Source organism: Trachemys scripta, chromosome 23 (genome assembly GCF_013100865.1).
Source record: "Trachemys scripta elegans isolate TJP31775 chromosome 23, CAS_Tse_1.0, whole genome shotgun sequence".
Taxonomy (NCBI): Eukaryota; Metazoa; Chordata; order Testudines; family Emydidae; genus Trachemys; species Trachemys scripta.
In genome coordinates, this window is record NC_048320.1 from 6491628 (window position 1) to 6514999 (window position 23372).

The window sequence follows — 23372 nt, forward strand, 5'->3', positions numbered from 1 at the left end:
TTTTAAGGGGGCAGTTTTTCCTCTGACCCAGCCCCAAACCCCCCCCCCCCCCCCCCCCCCCCCCAGTTCAGTGCCATCCCACCCATTTCTGGACCCCCAGTCCATGGGCTGTGCCCCCCAGGTCTCCCCCACTGGGTCTCCCATGCTTTGAAAAACAACCTGCTGGGAATGTTAAGGCTGCCAAGCTGAGTGCTCAGAAGTTAGGAGGGGGCACAATGAAGGTTGCTCCGCCCCCTCATGCACATACCCTTAGCTCTGCCCCCTTGGGCATGTGCATTATACCAGCCTTAACCACATGCCCGCTTGCTACTTTGTTCACAGGACCCTAGCCCCGTCCAATTCCCAGGATGGACTGGGGAGACAGGGAGCTGAGACCAGCAGGGGCTGAGGAGAGCAGAAGGCAGAGGGAAGAAGTGGGCTGACCAGGGGACGGAGGAGAGCAGATGGCGTTCTGAAGAGGTGGGGAATGGAAGAAGAATTTTCAGGTGAGTCCTAGCAATGCCAAGATCCCTTCCCTCACTCCCCTGGCTGGGAAAGCAGCTTCAAAGTGGGGGGTAGCTACCCCCTATCTCCAGACCCATCCCCATGAGGTCCCCCCCACAAAATAGTCCGTCCAGGAGTGGAGGGGGCTCCTGCTCTGGTCTGTTATTTTGGGGGGATGCTTTGGCCCACTGGCTGGATTCTTCCGCTCCGTCATTCTTGTTAGGGGCCTCCTATGTCTGACCTGCCGCAGGAGAGGACGAGTGGCTGGGACAGACCAGTTGCGGACCGGGGTTCAGAGAGTGCTCCCCACCCCCCGAAATCCATGTAGGGACCAAACCCAGAGGGAGCTGATGCGGATGCTGGGGGCAGAGGTGAGAGCAGGGCCAGCCAATCTGTAGCCTGATTTTATTATAACCTTCCTAGGGCTGGCACGTCACGTCCATCCCCTGGGGAGGGGGGAATCGGCGGGTTGGTTACCAGTCGCTCTGTAAACTCAATCCCTCAGCAGACAGACCCACCGGCGCAGGGTTAATCTCCACAGTCTGTGCTTTGCGTCCTACAGCCCTTTGATCTTCCATCCCGTCTTCCCGCTGAGCCTTGGGAATTCCTTTACAAAGATGACTCACGCCTCTCAGGACCTGAGCTATTATCCCCGTCTTATAGATATGGAAACCAAGGGGACGTCTACACAGTAAAACAAGACCCACGGGAGTGAGTCTCAGAACCTGGGTCAACTAGGTCACTCAGGCTTGTGCTACTGGGCTAGAAACAGCGGTGTAGACGTTCCCCTTCGGGGACCCGCCCACCACGCTGGGATTCAGAGCCCGGGCTTCAGCCTGAGCCGGAATGTCTACACTGCTGTTTTCAGCCCCATAGAACAGGCCTTGAGTCTGAGACTCGCTGGCGCAGTTTGGGTTTTGCAGTGTAGGCGTACCCTAAGGCACAGAGCAGTTTAAGGCCAAACTACAGCCACTGACTTGGGATGTCTCTGATTTTTAGGTACCCAACTTGGGTCACCTTGGGGTCCCCATCCGGGCATCCAAAAATGGAGAGACCCACCCCCAAATCAATGCCCACTTTGGGAAATTTCAGCCTAAGCAACTGGCTCCAAGGCCACGCTGTGAGTAGAATAGAAACCAGGGGCTGCATTCCCCACTGCCCTGCCCCCGGTGCTATCATTTACACTGCACAAAGTGCTACCCAATCAGACTGAGAGCGTTTGGCACGGGTGCCAATGGTTGCGCAAGGTGCAGGACGACTGAGAATCCGGAGATTCCTGGCTCCCTGACCACTGCTCTGACTCTGAAAAGCACATTTCCCCCTAGACCAAGGACTAGAAACCAGGACTCCCCATTGTCAGACCTCTCTCTACCAACCCGGCGACACTTTCTGTTCGCAGGCGGCCCCCCCTCGCTGTCTGATCTCAGCTGCTGTTAGCATTAGCCTATTAGCTAACGGTGAACACGCTGGGGCACCATAAAAGGGGAGAACCCTTCTAGAGCTGTCGCTGGCTGGCTTTGTCGTGATTTCTTTTTTATTTGCTTGGGGTTGGCAGACAAGCCTCTCTCCTTATTGTTACTATAATTATTGGCTGGTTCTGCCGTGTGCGGAATGCAGAAGGCTATCGGAGCTGTGGGCTTTAGAATAGGCTTAAATGGAGATTAATAGCAGGAGGGGTGTTGAGAGGGGACTGAAGATGACTGGCTGAGGGAGGGTGAACAGTAACTTTGCAGCAAGGTGGGACAGGACTAAGGGGGGAGGTTTCCTTTCCTTTTAAGGGTGACTTGTAACCCAGAAAGGTATGGGACTCGTGCCCATTTTTGCCTTTTTGTGGCAGATAGAGAAGGCCTGAAAGTTTTAAAAAGCGTATTTTTAAATTGCTTGTTTTTTAACATTCGCTATTCAGGCCTTTCCCTGAAGACCTGCCCGCCGGGGAACCTGTAAGGGTATGACCAGCCCTGGGGGAAGAACTGATTTTTCCCTTCGCTGACCATCCCAAAGCAAACCAGCCCATGGTTTGGAGTTGGATGTTCAACCCCAGCCCAAATCGTTTCATGTCGTTCGTAGGTGGGTTCGCTTTTAAATGACAGGGAGGTAAATTTCTAAACAAAAAGTTGTTCTGATGTGAAGATGTAGAAACAAAACATTTTGATTTTTTTCCGATTTTTTTTTTTAAGTGGGTTTTTTTTTTTTTTCCTGTTGAAACAATTTAGCAAATTCAACACAAATTCACAGAACGTTTCGGTCAACCCAGGTTTGCGTTTTTCAGCGAAGAAACGGTTCAGATGAAGAGTGGTGCCCAGCTCTAGTTAGGATATCACACGTGCGCAGGGAAGTTAAAAAATGTCCTTTCCAGGGTTTATGCACCCGTTTACATTTACATGGGAGCAAAGTTCCATCCACTTAACTGGGGCTACTCACAGCCATACCGAATGCAGATGCCTAAGTCTTTGCCGGATTCAGGCCTTTTATTCCAACTCTTCGGGAGGAAAGCTACGTTGGGGAAATACCAAACTCTGAAAGCTCCTGCTATGCATCTCTGAGTCTTCCAAGGAGTCCTCCAATCAAAGCCCAGTTTTGGCCTTCCAGACAGAAATAAAATCTTTTACAAATCCCAACCAGTCTGCCAGGCCTTCCCCCATCCATCGTTCAGAAGCAAAAAAGAGGCACAAACCCTTTTTGCAGACCACCTTTAAAGTGCCTAAGGAGGGAGTGTTTTTAAAGTTCATGGCAAAGTGGTTAATCTCAGAGCCTAGTAAGCAATGCAGAGCGAGAACCGTTTTGGGTTTTTTTTTTTAATACGTTGATGTTAGGCTAAAAAATGCTTCCTGTGCTGGTATCCTTCCAGCTATCCTTTTTAAAATAAAATAAAATAAAAAGAGTCCCTAAGGAAGCAGGAGCTTCAGCCCCTAAAAGTTGAATCCAAAGTTTTCTTGATTGCATCCAATCCAATGACAGGAGTTTGCAAGCCTGGAATTGTTACCATGGTGCAAAAACATCCCCCGGCTTCAGAGAAGGGAAGCAAGGTCAAGTGCTATCCTGCAGAGTCTCCCATCCATACTCCACATCAGGATTTTGGAGCAGCCAAAGCAGGGACAGCTCCTGCAGAAACTGGCCTTGGCCCAGATCCTGAAAGGTATTTAATCTCCTCACTGGGCCCTACTGTTATTCCATGGGATTCACCCTGAGGGCCCATAAACACCTTGACAGGACAGGTGAGAGTTGAAAGCTTCAGGACGGTAAGGGCAAAGACCGGCCATTGGTTATTACTACATTTTGTAGTGAACAGGCTAGACTGTATGTGTACCGCTGCCCCACACTGGATGGAATCAGTAATGCTCAACTGCATATCATAAGCCCTATATTGCTAACACTTAGTGGAGATTCTCCTTTAGCTCAAGTGACTTTTGGAGCAGGACTGGGCGGGGAATGGGCTTTCGGAGCAGAAGGACCTGAGGTCTACCCCTGCTACTGATTGGTCATGGTGGCAATAGAGACATCTTGACGCCAGTTGCCACCCGTCTCCAGTAATGCGTTGCCAGTTATGATTGCTGTTATTTTTAAATGTGCTTGCGACGAGTTCCAGCTTGACAGCCCGGGAGCCTGGAGGCCTCTAGTTCTCCAGAGCTCAGGGACAGTGTGAGCAGCAGCAGCGCAAACTCCCAGCACCCTGCGCCACCCGATGTGTCTCCTCAATCCTTCTCATCCTCATGACCCACCCATTCCTTGGCCTCCGTGCTGGGCCTGCCATGCTGGTGGCAACGTTCTATAAACTGGAAGCCCGCCAGGAACAAGGCGGCCTCCTGCACAGGGGCCAGGAGGCCTGGGGCCAGTCAGCCCTGTCCTGAGGTGGGTGTTGGGCTTAAAAGGAAGGATGCCCTGCGGAGCAGAGGGCCGGAGAAGTGCACAAGGCAGGCAGGGGTGTGTGGCAGGCTCCAGGCAGGAAGGCTGAGGAAGACCAAGGAGCAAACTAGAGGCTCCCATACGAGGAGGGGCTGAGGGCAGGGAGGGAAAGGAGCGTGGGCTGGGGGAAAGCTGAGCCCAGAGGGTGGGCAGAAGAGTGTTTGAATCTGAGGAGAGAGGACAGACCCCTGGGGAAAGACAGGGCCGGGCCCAATTGATTAGTGGGGCAAAGGCTTTGTGTTTTGCTTGCTTTGGATTTGGATACCCGGGGGCGGGGGGTGGAGTTTTGATAATGACTGAGGGCCCAAGTCACTGCAGCAAAGCACCTCTCCAGTGGGAGAAGGCTGAAGATGGGTGTGGGGAAACTGAGGCAGGAGTGCTGCCGCGATGGGTGTTGCTGTGGGGGGCAGTGCTCTGGGATGGTGAGCCTCGTAACACCGTCTCCATAGGCACCTGACTAAGACCAGCTCGTTCCAGACCACAAAATGCCAAGCCTTGCTGGTCACTGCCACTCTGAGCAGCATTTGACCCAGGGCTAATGGGGGGGGCGGGGGCGGGAGAGACATTGTACATGGGCCCTGAACTCAGGGGGGGCCTAACATGCCTGTAACTGGGGTGATATGGGCGGGGGCAGGGCTCCAAATGTCTCTCAACAGGACTGCTTTGACCCTGTCTACTAGTACCAGTCCCATGGGCCAGCCAGTCCTCCAATGGTGAGAGGAGGGTCGATGTACAAGGTGGAATTTCCTGAGTTGTGCAGAAGTTTTGTTCATTCCAGCATTTTGGGTGTGACCATCAGGGTTTATCAGGGATCATTCCCCCCAAGAAGCTAACCTGATATGAAAAGCCTCTGGCACCGATCCCTGGAGCTGAGGAAGGATCGAGTTCCTGCGAGCTCACTGGCTCTCCCTGAGGCTGGCAAAGTCTGGGAAGTTCCCGTCATAGATCTCAAGATTAGAAGGAACCATTGTGAGGAGACTCACCAAGGTGCTGCAGGGAGTCACTGGCACAGCTGGGAAAAGAACCCAGGAGTCCTGACTCACCAGCCCATGCTATAGTCACAAGACCAGCCTTCCCCACCACAAAGGCCTGTCTTCAGCTGTTTGGGGTCTTTTTATTGCCCTCTAGCAAGGCACTGCTGCTCCCCAGAGGCTCTGAGGCTGGCCGGCCGGGGAGACACAAAACCACAGTTACTTTCCCTAATACAAGGGAAGGAGGCCAGAGAGGTTTAGTATACGGCACCAGCCCAGATTTAATGGTACACTGCCCTCCTGCAGCACCTGCTGTCCCAGCCGTGGATCAAGACCTTATAGTGGTGGGAGCTGCACAAACACAGAACAAAAAGACGGTCTCTGCCCCAAAGAGCTGACAGTCTCAGTAATCGAACTAAGGAAAGGGCACTGGCTTAAGAGTCAAGAGACCTGGGTTCTGTTCCTGGCTCTGCCACTGATCTGCAACATGACCTTGGGCAAGTCACTTCACTGCCCCCGTGCCTCAGTTTCCCCGCCTCTTGTCTATTTCGATTGGAAGCAGTCTGAGGCAGGAGCCGTCTCTCATTACCTGTTGGTAGAGCACCTGGCTTCTGGAGCCGATGCCTGCGTTGCAATCACTAGGCCATACTTCCTCCCAGAAGGGGAGGTCTTAGGAGCTGTTCCTGCTCATCTCTGCCACCCACCTGTGACGGGGCATCAGGAGCTGGTGCAACGGGGCTAAGAAGAGCAAACTTCAGACAGATAAGGTACATCCCAACTGGTCGGGGCCCTGCCCCTTATTGCCAGCCTAGTGCTGGAGCAAGGACCCCTGAGCCCAGCCAGAGCCGTGCATCGGATGGCAGAAAACCAACCCCCCCCCCAATACACCTGCACCCAACCAGACACCCTGGGCAGCCCAGAGCAGAGACTCCCCACCCCAGCGTGGAGATCTCTTAGCAAAGCCCACCTCACCCAGAGGCTCCCTGGGCCCAGCCGCACTGGGGGGGGGTCAGTCCCGGGCATGGAAGGACTGTCTCTGCAGGATCACATAGTGCAGAAAATAACCCTCCGTTCATTTCACTCCCAATTTAAGAAACTTTTGCCCCCTCTAGTGGCTGCAGCCTGGCAGTAGCCGTCCTTGTGTCTCTTTGCAAGGGAGTTTTATGGTCAGCTTTGTGGGGCACCAGGTCTGGCCAGATGCTTTGTAGGCCAGGGGTGACCTGGTGCGGTGGGGTCGGAGTCTCTTGTCTGAGTAGGGCAGGGGGGAAGAGACGGCTCCAAGTCCCGCACAGCTCCTGAGGGCAGGGGAAGGCCTCACGCCACCTAGGTGTGCGTTAGGGAGCACTCGGGGTGCGGGAGGCTATGCAGCAGGGGGCAGGGACGACGAGAGGGGGGGAAGCCGGTACAAATTACCGGGGCCCGGTGGTCCGGAAGGGGGCCCTGGGCCCGGCTTCCCCACCCCTCTCTTGTCGGCCCTGTTTAGCCGGTCCGCCCTTGCTGGGGGGCCCGAAAAAAATTTTCACCGGGGCCCGAACCCGCTCTCGGCAGCCCTGGCAGGGGGTCCGGGAAGGGTGAGGTAAACGCAGAGGGAGGCCAATCCAATCAAGGCACACTCTGCACACGTCCCCGTAACCCCTCCGAATGAATAACTCTGCATAAGGAGAGGAAGTGCCAAGCAACCCACTGCACGGTGAGTGTGATAGTGTCTCTGGAGTCCTTGGAGCAAGGCTGGAGCTATTTTCTAATGGATACGCTCTAGTTCACTCTGGCTGGATGCAGGGATCACTGGCTGAGCGTTTCTGGCCCATGCTAGGCAGGAGGTTGGTTCAGTCCCTGGGGTCCCAGCCAAGAGGGCAGTTGTCGGATGGGCAGAGCCATTCTGCACCAGTGAGTCAAATAGGAACACAGCCTTGCACACTGGTCCAGGGCAGGTTTCAAGAAAGGAAATGGAGCGTGACCAAATCAGGAAGAGGAGGGGGATGAGGCATTTCTAGAACGAACAACAGAAAGATCCAAAACACGAGCAGGGCCGGCTCCAGCTTTTTTGCCGCCCCAAGCGGCGAAGGGGGAAAAAAACGATTGAGCTGCCTCCGAAGTGCCGCCAAGGAGGAAGAGAGGGAGTGAAGGACCCCCCGCCGCCCAATTGCCACCGAAGACCCGGCCAATAGCAGATGGAGTGCCGCTCCTTTCTACTGGCTGCCCCAGGCACCTGCTTCCTTCGCTGGTGCCTGCAGCCGGCCCTGAACACAAGTCCTCATAGGACCAGGGGGACTTTAACTACCCAGGCATCTTTTGGAAAAGTTACACGGCAAAACAGAATTCCCAGTAAGCTCTTGGAATGTCCCGGGGAAAGCTTTTTGTTTCAGAAAGTGGAGGAAGTCACCATTTTAGACTAACCGGAGGAATCGGTAGTGACTCTGCAAAAAGAACAGGAGTACTTGTGGCACCTAGACAATTTGGGTGCAAGGGCTCACGATATATTTCATGATTCTATGGAAAGGAAGGTGTGAAAGCAGCAGACTAAGGCCAAAGGACTTCCAAAAAACCAGACGTTAGCAAGCGCTGAGAACTTGCAGGTGAAGTCCCATGGGAAGGAAATTGAAGGGGAAAAGGAGTTCAGGAGAGCTGGCAGCTTCTCAAGCAGACAATATAAAGGCACAAGTGCAAACTATCCCCAAGCGAAGGAAAGATTGGAAGAATATGAAGTGGCCAGTATGGCTCTATCCGGAGCTCTTTAATGACCTGAAAATCAGAAAGGACTCCTACAAAAAGTGGAAACATGGACAAATTGCTAAGGAGGAGCACAAAAGACCAGCAGAAGCGCGCAGGGACAAACTCAGAAAGGCAACGGCACAAAATGAGTTACACTAGCAAGGGAGATAAAAGGCAAGAAGAGGTTCTCTTAGCATTAGCAGCAAGAGAAAGACAAAGGAAAGTGTAGATCCTCTACTTAATGGGGAAAGAGAGCTAGTAACTGGTGACATCAAGAAGGTGGAGGGCTTTAATGCCTATTTTGCTTCGGTCTTCACTAAAAAGGTTAATGACCAGATAGTCAACAAAATGAATATTAACAACAAGGGGGAAGGAACGCAAAATAGGTAAAGAACCGGCTAAAGAATATTTAGATATGTTAGAGGTATTCAAGTCAGCAGGGACTGATGAAATTCACCCTAAGTACATAAGGAATTAGCTAAAGCAATCTCGGACCCATTAGCAATTATCTTCAAGAACTCCTGGAGGATGGGTGAGGTCCCAGAGGAGTAGAGAAGGGCAAATCTAGGACCTCTCTTTAAAAGAGGGGACAAAGAAGACCCAGAGAATTATAGACCATCAGCCTGACTTTGATACCTGGAAAGATACTGGAACAAATTATTAAACAATTTGTGAGCATCTAAAAGATAATAAGATTAAAATAGTGAAGAACAAACCATGCCAAACCAACCTAATTTCCTTCTTTGACAGGTTTCTAGCTTAGCAGATGGAGGGAAGCAGTAGACGTGATATAACTTGATTTTAAGAAGGGTTTTGACACAGTTCCACATGACATTCTCATAAACAAATTACGGAAATGCGGTCTAGATGAAATTACAATGAGGTGGGTGCACAACTGGTTGAAGGACTGTACTCAGAGACTAGTTATCAATGTTTTGCTGTCAGCCTGGGAAGTGGATCTAGTGTGGTCCCACAGGGGTCAGTCCTGGGTCTGGTACTATTCAATATTTTCATTTAATGATTTGGATGATGGAGCGGAGAGCATGCTGATCAAATTTGCAGATGACGCCAAGCTGGGAGGGGTTGCAAGACTTTGGAGGACAGGCTTAGAATTCAAAATGACCTTGACAAATTGGAGAACTGGTCTGAGTTCAACAAGATGAAATTCAGTAAAAACAAGCGCAAAGTTCTTCACTTAGGAAGGAAAAATCAAATGGACAACTACAAAATGGGTAACAAGTGGCTAGGCGATCGTCCTGCTGACAAGGATCTGGGGGCTATAGTAGATCACAAATTGAACATGAATCAACAGTGTGATGCATTGCAAAAAAAGCTAACGTCATTCTGGGCTGTATTAACAGGAGTGTCATACGTAAGACACGGAAGGTCATTGTCCCGCTCTATTCGACAGTGGTGAGGCCCCAGCTGAAGTTCTGCATCCAGTTCTGGGTGCCACGCTAGGAAAGATGTGAAGAGAGGCCAGAAAAGAGCAGCAAAAAAATGATAAAAGGGTTAGAAAATCTGACCTCTGAGGAAAGGTTAAAAAAAACGGGCATGAGTCTTGAGTAAAGACGGAGAGGGGGAACCTGATAAGTCTTTGAATATGTTAAGGAATGTTACAAAAAGGACAGTGATCAATTGTTCTCCATCTCCACTGAAGGTAAGACAAGAAGCAATGGGCTTAACCTGCAGCAAGGGAGATTTAGATGAGATATTAGGAAAAATTTTCCCACTCTCAGGATAGTCGAGCTCTGGAGGCTGTGGAATCCCGTCATTCAAGGTTTTTAAGAACAGGCTGGACAAACCCCTGTCAGGGATGGGCTACGTTTATTGGTCCTGCCTCAGCGCAGGGGGGCTGGACTGGATGACCTCTCGAGGTCCCTTCCAGCCCCACATTTCTGATTCTGTGACCGCAGAGGGGACTGGGAAGCTGAATAAAGATGGGCCACGACACCAAACTGCCCTTTACAGGACATCCCCCAGCTCTTCAAAGAGAGGGAGTTGGAGTCTTTAAGGCCTCAGTGGGGCATCTCAGCCTAAAGACCATCTCCATAAACACCAGCCAGTCAACACGATTAAAGTCTTTACAGTGTTACTGTTGTGGGTAGCAACAGAGGGTCCTGTGGCACCTTTAAGACTAACAGAAGTATTGGGAGCATAAGCTTTCATGGGTAAGAACCCCACTTCTTCAGATGCAAGTAATGGAAATCTCCAGAGGCAGGTATAAATCAGTATGGAGATAACGAGGTTAGTTCAATCAGGGAGGGTGAGGTGCTCTGCTAGCAGTTGAGGTTTGAACACCAAGGGAGGAGAAACTGCTTCTGTAGTTGGATAGCCATTCACAGTCTTTGTTTAATCCTGATCTGATGGTGTCAAATTTGCAAATGAACTGGAGCTCAGCAGTTTCTCTTTGGAGTCTGGTCCTGAAGTTTTTTTGCCTTTATATCTGCTATTGTGTGGCCAGGGAGGTTGAAGTGTTCTCCTACAGGTTTTTGTATATTGCCATTCCTGATATCTGACTTGTGTCCATTTATCCTCTTGCATAGTGACTGTCCAGTTTGGCCAATGTACATAGCAGAGGGGCATTGCTGGCATATGATGGCATATATAACATTGGTGGACGTGCAGGTGAATGAGCCGGTGATGTTGTAGCTGATCTGGTTAGGTCCTGTGATGGTGTTGCTGGTGTAGATATGTGGGCAGAGTTGGCATCAAGGTTTGTTGCATGGGTTGGTTCCTGAGTTTGAGTTGTTATGGTGCGGTGTGTGGTTACTAGTGAGAATATGCTTAAGGTTGGCGGGTTGTCTGTGGTCGAGGACTGGCCTGCCTCCCAAGGTCTGTGAAAGTGAGGGATCATTGTCCAGGATGGGTTGTAGATCACTGATGATGCGTTGGAGAGGTTGTGGGTAGTGAATGTTACCGTGATACTTACAGGATTCCTGCTACTTTTCTGTGAGTGCTTGAAGCAGGGGAATTAACCGGAAATTCCATGTTAGAACAGCACTAAGGGGGTTATAATCAAGAGGACAAAAAGTTCAGTGTGAGGGCAGACACTTTTCTCAATGACTTTTTCCTGCATCTGCTCAGCAGCAGTGTGACCATGAGGACACTAGGGGGCAGCACCAGAACACCGTGGAAAGGACCCGGGGGCAGCTGAGGGACCCAGTGAGGGTTCAGGACGCGTGTTTTGAAAATTGATGCCCCTGGAGAGGAAGCCGGGCAGAGTCAGTCACTCACACCACTAGTGGCCTGCCGCCCTTCCCTGCTGTCCCAGGCCCGGGCCCCTTGGTAGCTCTGCCCATGCACTTTGCTTGCATCCTCCCAAGTTGTTGCAGGGTTCTGTGGATGCGAGAACGTGGGGGTGGAGAGGGGCAGGAATCGCATGAGGGAACAGGGCAGAAAGGTTTCTATAACCACTAGTCCACACTCCCTTCCAGACCCTGCACTTGAACTCAGGCCTCCTGAGTCCTATGTCCCTCTGCTGTCAGCAATTACCTGTGAAACCCACTGTCAAAGCACGTCTCATCCTCCGACGACGGGTCCACATCGAGGAGAACAGCCTACGACTGCTACCAGTTACTCTGTTAGCTTAAGCAGCAGAGCTTAAGGGCCTGGCCGTGCTGATGACCTGGGGGTGCCAATCTGGGTCCATGTGAGGCAGCTGACTGCTTCTCTGGAGAACTGGATTCTATCCCTGCCTACGTTCCTGGGTGATGCCAGGCGAGTCACTTAAACCAGGGGTTACTAATGGTGTATTCCTCGTTGTCTAGGTGCCTAGCTTGAGACCGGGGGGGATCTGAGGTGCAGAAGTGCTGGACGCTCACAGCTACAGCAGAAGACACGGAGCTGTGCCCCGAGCACATCACGTAAAAATGCTAAGTCCTGTGAAGATTCGCGGGCCCCAGTTCTCTCGAGTCGAGCACTCAAAACACTTTTGACCCTTTTGGCCTTAATCTCACTGGGCCTAGGTTCTCCATCAGAAAAACAAGGCTAACAGCAGCCCCTCATGTGAAGAGGTGGTGAAGATAAATTCATGAATGTCTGTGATGCCCTCGGGTACTCTGGTGAACGCCCAACAGAAGCATGCGGGGGGAAATCAATCATTCTGTATTGAGAGCAGGCTTTGGAGGGGGGTGCGTTAAATAAGACCTGAGCTGCCCTTTGAATGAGCAGGATACAAAGAAATGTCAAATACCTGCCCCTTCTGTGAGCACTGTCCATGGTGTGTGCTGAGCCAGGGAGGGTCCGGTGGCAAACAAAATAGTATGCGATCGTGTCATTAAAGATTGTATCGTTGGCATGCATACGCACAAAGGGGGCCCGTTGGCATGCATACGCACAAAGGGGGCCCGTTGGCATGCATACACACAAAGAGGGCCAATGAAAGGTACCTGGGCAACCTCAGTTCTGGCACTTCCTAACTGCCAAGTGCTTGACTTGGCAACCTGAATTTTTTTGGAACCACAGTTTGTATGGAAGTGTTTTTATTACAGTAGAATCCAGAGATCCCGATCAGGGCTGGAGCGTGCTGGGTTCTGGATGGACACATAGTGAGAGATGGTCTCTGCCCTGAAGAGGTTCTCGTCCAACTAGACAAAGGGGAAGAGTGAAAATAGAGGTAGATGAAAGTGAAGTTACTTGCCCAACATCTCATAACAGGCAGCAGCAAAGTCTGGAAGAGAACCAGGGGTTCCTGGGTCCCTAATCTGGTGCACCAGCCACTCGGTCCTTGCACCTACAAACGTTCTCTGACTCTTTCTCCAGTACCCACTCCCAGCTACTTGGACCCAGGGCTGGGTTCAGTTTCCCATGCTAAGGGCGTGTGTTCGCTCAACACCACCTTTGGTCTCTTACTGTGTGTGTACAGTACCCAGCATGTGTGTGTAGACAGTACCCAGCACATGTGTATGTGTGTGTACAGTACCCAGCACATGTGTGTGTATACACAGTACCCAGCACATGTGTGTGTGTATACACAGTACCCAGCACATGTGTGTGTGTGTGTGTACAGTACCCAGCACGTGTGTGTGCAGTACCCAGCATGTGTCTGCACAGTACCCAGCACGTGTGTGTGTGTGTGTGTGTGTACATAGTACCCAGCACATGTGTGTGCACAGTACCCAGCACATGTGTGTGTGTGTGTGTGTGTACGTAGTACCCAGCACATGTGTGTGCACAGTACCCAGCATGTGTGTGTGTGTGTGTGTGTGTGTGTGTGTACAGTACCCAGCACAACAGGGCCCTGATCCTGACTGGGCTGTAGCTGCTCCTGTAATATAACTATCGCTGATACAGACACAGTCAGGCAGTTTGCCCAGCTGCAGGGGCGAGTTGGGCTCCTTTGCCGAAGAGCTGGTGTTAAATCACTCCGAAGGCTGTGGAAAGCAGGTGGTTGCGGGGCTAAGAGCTCTGATTTTCCGGCCACTCGGGTGCTGAGTTGGCATGAGGCATATCTACCAACAGCTCATCCTCACTCAAGTGCTCCTGCAGCTTGGAAAGGGGAAGGGCTGGAGGAAGAGGAAAACAGACATGTCCTTCTCTTCACCCCCTGCCTCATGTTACTGTTAGGGTAGCATCTAGCTACCTCGAGCAAGGATCGGGGGTCCCCACTGTGCTAGGTGCGGTATAGACAGAGGCAAACGGTGCCCCAGGGAGGGACACAACAGGGCAGGGCTGGGGTGGGAGAGCACAGTCGTAGACGGATTCATCGCTTGGCTCATCCAGTCTCACCTGCTGCCTAGCCCGGGCCAGGGCACCTCGCCCAGTGACTCCTGCACTCAGCCCAGCAGCTCTGACTGAGCTAGCCTGTATCTTTTGGAAAGAGACCCAGCTTTGATTTACAGACTGTGAGTGATGGAGCATGTCCCGGGGCCATGCGCACAGGGGCTGCTCCCCAACAGAGGAGAGGGAGCAGAGACCGGCTGTCCCAGCCCCTACTGGCCCCAAATAGCATCCTCCCAAGGGAAGGCTAAACCTGCCAGTGGCAGGGAGCTGCTGGGGGAGTGGCAGGGCCCCCCGGGGCTGTGCAGGGGTGTTCAGTCCCTGCTCCGGAGCGCTTCCAATCTTAGTACTAGAGGTTCATTTCCTTGTGGCTTCTGGCCCCTTCCAGCCATGCTCCGAGGACTGGTAGGACTCCGGGCTCTGGGCAGATCCAAAAGGATCAGAGATTTCCCCAGATCGGACAAGCCCCCGCAAAGTTTGGATACTTCCCCACAGTCGAGCTGGGTCTGAGACCCAAAGCGTCTCTCACACCAGCGTAAATCTGGAGTGACTCCACTTTGGTCAACGAGGTAAAACTGGTGCAGCTAGGGGGAGAATCAGGCCCAAAGTTCTGAACCAGGTCTAAACTTCCTCCGCCTTTGGGACGGCTGGATCCGAACGCAGCCCCCTGCGGCCGAGCGGCTATCCGTTCAGACCCCGAGTGGGATCCCCCCAGCATCAGGCCAGTAACTTCAGCGGAGTTACGCCGGTGTCAGCCAGAGGAGAACTGGGGCTGTTGGGTGTTTTGCACCCCGGAGTTTGGGGGTGACTCGCAGGGTTTGGATCCAGGCTGCATCTCTAGCTCGAGCAGAGGCAGAGACTGGCTCTGGCCCCAGCGTGGCTGCAGGCCGGGGGTCACGGGGCTGGGTTTATAAGGCCCTGGGAGGAGGAAACGGAGGGAGAAGCAGGAGCGCTGGGCTGCAGGCAGACAGGCGGGGGCAGTCGCTGACTCAAAGCTGACGGCGGAGTTTCCTCCAGGCAGCCCGAGCCCTCCGCCTCATGATTCATCCCCCAAGCGGCTCAAAAGCTCCGGCAGCCCCAGCCCCGGGCTCCAGCCCTCGCCGCCTCCCCACCGCTGCGGTCCAGACGCGGAGAAGATGCGGGGGCCCCGCCTGGCTCTGCGGACCCTCGTGCTCGCGCTGTGCGCGGCGGGACTCCAAGGTAGGTTCGGACGCTGCCTGGCGGCTGGGGGTCGCGCTGGGTTACCCTGGGGCCGCGCTGGGTTACCCCGGGGGCCGATGAGCGGGATGTCTCCGGAGCGGGAGGCTGCAGCGATGTCTCCATCCCGCTGTGGCCGGAGGGGATGTGTGCGCGTTGGGGGGAGAAAGTGCCTGGCTCTGTGTTTCTCTCTCCTGTTGGGGGGGTGCTGGGGCGTTAGGCGTTGGGGTGCTCTCCAGATCCGAGCCGGCCATTGCTTGCGGGGCCCCTGGGCTGCAGGAGATTGAGGTGTCCTGCCCCGAGCAGCGAGATGTTGCAACGGCTTGGGGGCTTTTCCTGAGGCTTGCGATAGCCTGGTCCTTTTCTTCAAGCCCCGGACTCAAGGGATTGCACGAGAGTCGCTTTTGAAAAGCCTCCCGGCTGCAGAGGATCGCTGGGAAAGGTGACACCCCGCCCCCCCGCCCCGACCGGAAGAGAAATCCAGCGAACCCCCGAATTGATTGTTTTTAACATCTCATGATTTTAAAGCCAAGCGCTTGATTTTTGAAGGCTTGGAGTTGTCAGTGCCAGAGCTCCCGGGGCCCCTTTGCTTGGGCTGATTAAAACTACCTGAGATAAAACACTAACGAGGTGTGTGGTGTGTGTGGGACTAACCTGCCCTGGCCCTGAGCTCTAGGAGCGCTGTGTGTGTGTGTCTGTGTGCGGAAGTGTGTGGTTGGTGATGCGTGGTTGCACTGTGTGTGTATGTGGAAGTGTGTGTTTGGTGATGTGTGGTTGCACTGTTGGTTTGTGTGTGTTTGGTGTGTGTGAAAGTGTGTGGTTGGTGATGTGTGGTTGCACTGTTAGTGTGTGTGTGTGTGTTTGGTGTGTGTGGAAGTGTGTGGTTGGTGATGTGTGGTTGCACTGTTGGTGTTAGTGTGGGTGTGTTTGGTGTGTGTTTGGTGTGTGTGTGGTTGCACTGTTGGTGTTAGTGTGGGTGTGGTTGGTGTGTGTGGTTGGTGATGTGTGGTTGCACTGTTAGTGTGTGTGTGTTTGGTGTGTGTGGAAGTGTGTGTTTGGTGTGTGTGGTTGCACTGTTGGTGTTAGTGTGGGTGTGGTTGGTGTGTGTGGAAGTGTGTGGTTGGTGATGTGTGGTTGCACTGGTGGTGTTAGTGTGGGTGTGTTTGGTGTGTGTTTGGTGTGTGTGTGGTTGGTGATGTGTGGTTGCACTGTTAGTGTGTGTGTGTGTGTGTTTGGTGTGTGTGGATGGTGATGTGTGGTTGCACTGTTAGTGTGTGTGTGTTTGGTGTGTGTGGAAGTGTGTGTTTGGTGTGTGTGGTTGCACTGTTGGTGTTAGTGTGGGTGTGGTTGGTGTGTGTGGTTGGTGATGTGTGGTTGCACTGTTAGTGTGTGTGTGTTTGGTGTGTGTGGAAGTGTGTGTTTGGTGTGTGTGGTTGCACTGTTGGTGTTAGTGTGGGTGTGGTTGGTGTGTGTGGAAGTGTGTGGTTGGTGATGTGTGGTTGCACTGTTGGTGTTAGTGTGGGTGTGTTTGGTGGGTGTGGTTGCACTGTTGGTGTTAGTGTGGGTGTGTTTGGTGTGTGTGGAAGTGTGTGTTTGGTGTGTGTGGTTGCACTGTTGATGTTAGTGTGGGTGTGGTTGGTGTGTGGTGCTGTGCAATGGCACCATTGGCAGGAGTGTGGACGTGCACTTGCCTTGCGATGGGCTGGTGTCTGGGCGTGGGTGTGTATGTTTGGGTGTGTGTCCCTGTCTAGCAGGAAGATTCCCAGCCTCTGCCCAGGAAAGAAACGTACTAGGAAATGCCCAGGGCACATCCTGCAGAGGCAGCTGAGAGCCAGGCCAAGTTTGGGATTTTCCCAGTGAAAGAAGCTAACGTCACATGAGAGCTGGATCCCAAATCCCTGAGCTGCAAAGCTGTGTGCGGAGGACTCAGCCGGGTCTCTCTTCAGCCATTCCCACGCCCCATCTCATAGCCCTTCCTGCTGCTCCCATGAGGTTACCCCCATCCTGCCCAGGCCTAGCAGCTGAGTTTCTTGCTGCTGACTTACCCACCGTGAGGTCCTGTCCAGCAGTCCTGGGCCAGGGGAAGACTGAGCGCAGACAGGGTACATGGGGCCAGACTCAGAGAACAGGGCTATGGTGATGCAGCCTGCCCCCTTTCAGCTCCTTGCATGTGTATTGCACACCAGCTGTGGTGAACGGGTGTGAGTCAGTGAGACCCGCACTTGACACATCACCTCTGACTTCTGCCCACGCCGGCTGACAAAATAGGTGTGTTTTTATCATGGGATAACAACCACTTAGGTGCTGGCCGCTGGCCGCACTTTGGTTTTACCCTGAGGTAAACTGGGCGGGGGCAGCTCCAGACAGCGAGTTCACCGCTGGCCTTGCCTGGCTACCATGCAATAAAATTACCCGGGCCTTGTCTCTACTGAGGATTTTACAGTGAGAAAACTCTTGCACATTGATTATTTGGCTGTAATAAAACCCGCTTGGTGTCAGCGAATCCATAGCCGGAGCCTAGGGGTAAGTCTGGATGGGGACACAGGTTGTGCTTTCTGATGTGTGGACTGCCCGGGTTTTTCAACGAGGCTTTGTGTACCACGGAGCGAGCTGAGTGGAGGAATGATCCCTATTATTTACTCCGTGTGTTGTGGTAAGTGCTGTACAAACAGCACAGAAAGAGGGGTCCAGCCCCCCAGAAAGCCGACGGGCAGCGTTTGCCACCCGCGTGGCACTGGGGTAGATGTCGACACGAGGTGCACGGCCGCAGAGCATCGTGATGGTCTGGGGGGCGTTATCCTTTGCGGATAGCCTGTCGCAGTGCGCACTCTCTCCTGTGTGGATTGGGCCGGGCCAGGACTTCGGGGAGACCACATGTGGGGAAACTGGGCAGCACAGGCTGGGAGCTAGAGGTCCAGAAAGAAGGATGGAGGCTGTCTGTGTCCAGCAGGGACTGTAAAGACCACCCCCCCCTTTGTATTCCTTGCAGGGGAGTCTTGTCTCAGCGCTGGGGCACTAGGCTAGAAATGCGTTGGGGAAGGTGTGTGTTCAGTCTCATCTCCGGGCGTCTGTTAATATCTCAAACCACTCAGACTTTGCTCCGCCATTACCATGGTTCATCAGAACCTCCAGGGGTGGGTGCACGCAGGGTCCTGCCTCCCAGCTCATCACGACCTGTATAGTACCCCCGGGCAACAGCCGCTGCTGCCATCAGAACCAGGCGGCAGCCTGGAGATATGACTCCTTCTCTCCTGCTGGCATCCCATCTAATTTAGCCCCCCTCCAGCTAATGTTCTTGGGCAGGGAACAGACACTGGCGTACAATACAGATCCCCATGCTCGGGACGCTGGCTGGCCAGTCTGCCCCGGGGATAAAATGCTGCCACATCTGAATTCTCCGCTCCCTGCAGCGGGAGAGTTGTTTTACTCCCACTTTGCCCGAGTGTAAGTGAGGACACAAGGGGTCGGACAATGGAGACCCAGCCCGTTGTGTTTGTCACCTGGCAGCCAGAGCGCTGACTGCGCCATGAACCAGCAGAGCCCCCCCAAGTCCAGCCAGAGAGAAGACACAGATAGATGGCTCTGTAGTGCCAGCGCCCTGCGGGGGTCTGCACGGGACAGGGGACATGGCTCGAGGCCTCCGAGAGGAGCTTGGAATTGTGTGAAATCCGGGATGGTCACAGGAGCCTAAAGGAGTTAGATGCCTGACTCTCACTGAATGTCAATGGGATTTGTGCACCTAGCCCCCGCTGGCTTCTTTGACCATCCCCGCCCAAAAGGAGATGGCACCAGGGCCCTGAGTCAGATCTCACTGGCGCCAGTTTCACCCCGCTGTGTGCCAGTTACACCGGCCCCAGGGAAGGAGACTTGGCGGTCCGTCGACAGAGATCGGCTCTGGCAGGGTTAGCTCTGCGCAATTCCTTTGGGACCAGCATTGCTGGGTCTGCTTCTCCCTCACCACCTGCCTGTAGCCAGCCCTGAAAACCCCCTGGCCCTTCGCCTTACTGCAGTGAATCAAAAGGAAGTGGCCAGGACGGTAACGGAGCAGACAGGGGCTAAGTGGTAGTGCAGGTTGGAAAGCAGCTGAGGTGGCATGCATCATCGCTGAGGGCGCGGGAGAGACGGGAGATTTCAGGAGGGCTGGAGAGGAGGCCTAGCCCCAGAGTTTAGCCACAGCTGAGCTCTCGGCTCCAAGTGCTGGCACGACCAGCTCAGCCTCGGGTGAACAGTGCTCCATGGAGTTCCTAGCGCAGGACCCTTCCAGAGGAGACCTTCCCACGCCAGGTCCCGGCTGCTCAGCGTGGCTGCAACACACAGATGGGGAGTCATTTGTCCCTGTGTTCTTTAGCCCAACGTATTTAGTGCTTTGTGTCCAACAGATGGCCTCTAGCTCAGGTCCACAGCCAGGACGGGCGCTGCCACACTCGGTCCAAGTGACTTGCCCAAGGTCACACAGGAAGTCGGTGGCAGAGCCAGCTTCAGCCCCCCCCACGTCGACCCAGTCCTCCGAGGGCCCTGTCCCTAACACAGCTGTGTGGGGCTAGCCCAGGGTTGAGGCTAACGACCACCCCTGTCAACGTGCCCCGAACACGGAGGGGAGAAAGCCCATCGGATAGGAAGCAAGCCCTGCAGATCAGCTGTCAAAGGAGAACTAAGCCCTGTGGGCTGAGTGCTGCACGGCTGCACTGTGGTGACCGCAGCCCATGAGTCAGCAGGTGGATGTGGTTCTTAGGAAGGCAGTAGTGAAGAATGGAGGAAATGATAGGGCTGCAGCGGGGTCAGGGAGCCTTCCTGAGCACCCTCCCCTCTCCCTCCAGCAGCGAGACTGCAGCAGCGCTGGTTTGAACCTGCGGGATGCCGGGCGGCATCACAGACCCGAGAGCTGCCTCCCAGGTTTTGTTCTGAGGGGGGCTGGACACTGCCCACCCCTGGGGCCTGAGCCCCCTTAGCTTTCAAAGAGACCCTCTGTGTTTTATGTATCTAGCAGGAGCACCAGTGGTTTGCAAGACCCAGTGCATAATCCTGAACCCCCATAATGGCCAACTGAGGGTCCCTTTGTGCCTCTAGGCTAATGCGTCCCTTGAGATTTCCCTAGCACTAAGCTTCTCTCTGAGCCCCTTTCTGGCTGTCTTCCAGCTGTGATGAACAAACGAAATCCAGTCCCCAGGCTCCTAGTGCCCCCCTCCCCGGACTGCAGCTTGGCAGGGTCTTGGCAGGGCTGGTGAGCTCTGACACTGATGGGGGCAGGGGAGCCGAAAGGCTGGGTGATAACCATCTATACCTGTGTATCTATACAGCAGGGGGCTGACTGTAATATCACTGTAGCTACGCTGGTAGGAATGCCCTCAATCTAGATGGGCACTTAGTGACGTGTGAATTTGGGTGGTCAGTAGAGACTTATCTTCTTAAATAAGGGTCTTTGGTGGTCTTATGGAAGGAGTGTTGCTCTGGGACTCAAGAAAACCAGGTTCTAGTCCTGGTGATGTTAGGCAAGTTACTTCAGCTCCCCATGCCTCGATTTCCCCATCTGTATAATAGGGATAATGGTTGTGAAGCACTTTGAGATCTATGGGTGAAAAGTGCTGCATGAAAGCTGGGGATTACGTGGGCAAAGCTCAGCATTGATGGCCCTTTTCCTCACTCCTGGGCTGGGCACTGACACCCGTGCAGAGTGAATGCCCAACGCTGCAGAATCCGACACTCCCTGTACATGGGTGACGAAGGCTCTCCTGGTAGGATATACAGGGTGGGGAACAGACCCCTTTCCATTAAACTGCCCCCAGCACCCACCACTCTTTGGAAAACCTGGTCCCTGAAGAGGGCTGGGGGCTGAGTTTTACAGCGTGCATCAGCCTGCCTACAGCGCCCCTGCCCTGTGCAAATGACTGACGTGAGCTGCTGCTTCCAATGGAGCAGGGAGCCCGGCCGTGTGCCCCGCGCTGGCTAAGGGCAGGCCCATTATGCCCTGTCCCAGCGAGGGCCAAAAGCCGTGCGTACGTTCCTCTGGCCATTTAAGGAGCGAGCCCAGGAAGGGTGTCCCTTCCTGCTCTGAGGCAAAGAACCAGTCTGGGCACCCCGCTTGCTGTTTAAGCAACTTCCTACGAGCCGTTATCGCTTCACCAGTTCCTCTTCCTGCTCTGCTTTCATTTTCCTGCCTTCCCCTTCTCCCATCCCCTTAGCTGGTGCTTCCACCCCCGCATCTGCAGCTGCAGTGCACAGAGCCAGGCCATCCTGGGGCAGGGCGTCAGGCCGTCAGGTTTTGTGACGGGCGCCTCTCGGTCCAGCCTCTGTCCCATCAATATCCGCTGCAGTGGGGCAAGCGATGGGGCTGGAGCAGGAGCCCTGGTGATTTAAACCCGGCTGAATCATCCCAGGGCCTCAGTAACAGGAGAGAGGGCATCAGTCACCGGGTCACCCTCAGCCAGTTGCTTCTTCTGGCTCCCTTCTTCCCCACAACAGGACCCGTTTACACGCAGCATCCCCTCCTGCAGCCAGTCCCACCAGTTAGCATTGTTTGTATTATATTAGCGCCTTTGTCAGACCCCTAGGCCTCATTGTGCCAGGCGCGGTACAACCGCACAGCTCCGCCGGGAGAGAACTCACAAACCACGCAGAGGTGGGTTACCGTGTAGCTAAAGAGCGCCCTCTCTGGCTGGTGTGGGCACGGCACTGATAAAATCCATAAGCCCTCGTTAAAGGGCACTTCAGGTGGAGGCCGGATGCCAAGAAGCCCTGGATGGATTGAAATCCTAGACCATCAGGGTTGGAAGGGACCTCAGGAGGTCATCTAGTCCAACCCCCTGCTCAAAGGGGGACCAATCCCTAGACAGATTTTTGCCCTAGATGGCCCCCTTAGGGATTGAACTCACAACCCTGGGTTTAACAGGCTAATGCGCAAACCACTGAGCTATCCCTCTCCCCTCAAATCAGAGGGACCAGTCAGTCTATAGGGGCTCTGGGAGGGGGGTTACTGGTGATGGGAGCCTCTTTTCCAGGAAAGCATGTGCATGTGTAACCCACTGCTCAGTGTGTGCTGTGTCCCTCCCACCCTGTGCTGATCCACAGAGTAACAGCATTACACCTGCCACCAGCCAGAGAGGGTGCTACTTAGCGATCAGTCATTTGCACGAAGGATCCCCCCACACTTTGCAGACACCAGTTACACGAATGCTCAGCATCCTAGTGAAGACGGTGCAGTTCCGTGTTTCTATGGGGAAACTGAGGTGCAGGAAGAGGCAGTGTCACTGGAGAACCATAGAGTTTAAGGCCAGAAGGGACCACCAGATTAGTCTGACCTGTGTATCGCAGGCCAGCAACGTCACCCAGCACCCTGTGACTGGCAGCCTGCCCCTTTAAGGCCTGGGGCCAGCCAGCCCTGTTCAATTAGCCAGGCCCCAACACACCACCACAGGGTGTGGGCCTTAAAAGGAAAAACCTGAGCTGGGATGGGGAGTGAATCAGTGAGTGGAGAAAAAGCGCATATATATATATGGAGAAATTGCTCTAAAGATTCCATTGAGTAATCAGGGATTTAAAGATTAGTTTAAAAAGGAATGACAAGAATTATTGGCCGAGGAAGAAAAGGCTATAAAAAAAAGCCCCAGAATCAAGGCAAATGCACTACTCAGCAAAGTTCGGTGGGGCTCAGTGAAGTTCTTACATTTGCAGTGTTGACTAGTCACGGTGGGTTGAATAATCATTTTGATCTTTATTGAGGCCTCACAACAATGGGTTGTGAAAGGCAGGTCAGGTTAAAGAAACAGCTGATTAGCTGATATGGGAATGCAGGGCGTGTTCCCAGGAAAAGCAGGATGAATTTAGCTACTTGAAGGTGACAGAAGATACTCTGGGAAAGTGCTTTACTGGGATTTTTAAAGGCTCTGGAGCAGGGTAAGGGAGCGTAGTGGTGTGACTGTATGAGGAGTCTAGTAGATGGCGGTAAGGGAAGAGAGGGGCAGTTGTTAGCTCTCTGACGGCCAGGGTCTGGGGAAGGAGTCCTTGTGAGCCGGAGGACCCTGAAGCTAAGCTAAGCGGACTCTTTAGACCCTCATGAGAGGGCTGGAGGGGACCCTTGCTGTCCGGGGGAAGAAGGAATGGGGGAGCCCTGATACAGGGGAGGAAGAAGAATTGGCAGGTCTGAGGTCAGGTCCATGCTACAGAGTTAGGGTGATGCAAGACAGTTTACAGCGACCTAACTCTGGAGGTGTTGCTCCCGGCTACACCGCCGTAAGGCGTGGAGACACTGGTACCCTGCAAAGGGTGGGGCTAAACGTGGCTTAGCTGGAGGGCTAAGTCATCAAAGCAGCTTGGAAGGCGTTGGAGGCTGAATGGAGTTTTGGAAGACCCAGGGGAAACTGAGGCAAAACTGCTACGATGCTCCTGCCC

General features: G+C 53.7%; 1 protein-coding gene across 1 annotated transcript in view; it reads left to right on the plus strand.

Moving 5' to 3' along the window:
- Nucleotides 1-14706: 14706 nt before the first annotated feature.
- Nucleotides 14707-23372, plus strand: part of ITGB3 (integrin subunit beta 3) — a gene marked incomplete at its 3' end in the record, with an annotated part of 31413 nt that continues 22747 nt past the window's right edge. The window contains 1 exon segment of the mRNA XM_034756056.1: nucleotides 14707-14990. Within this exon segment, the coding sequence (XP_034611947.1) occupies nucleotides 14927-14990 (64 nt within the window).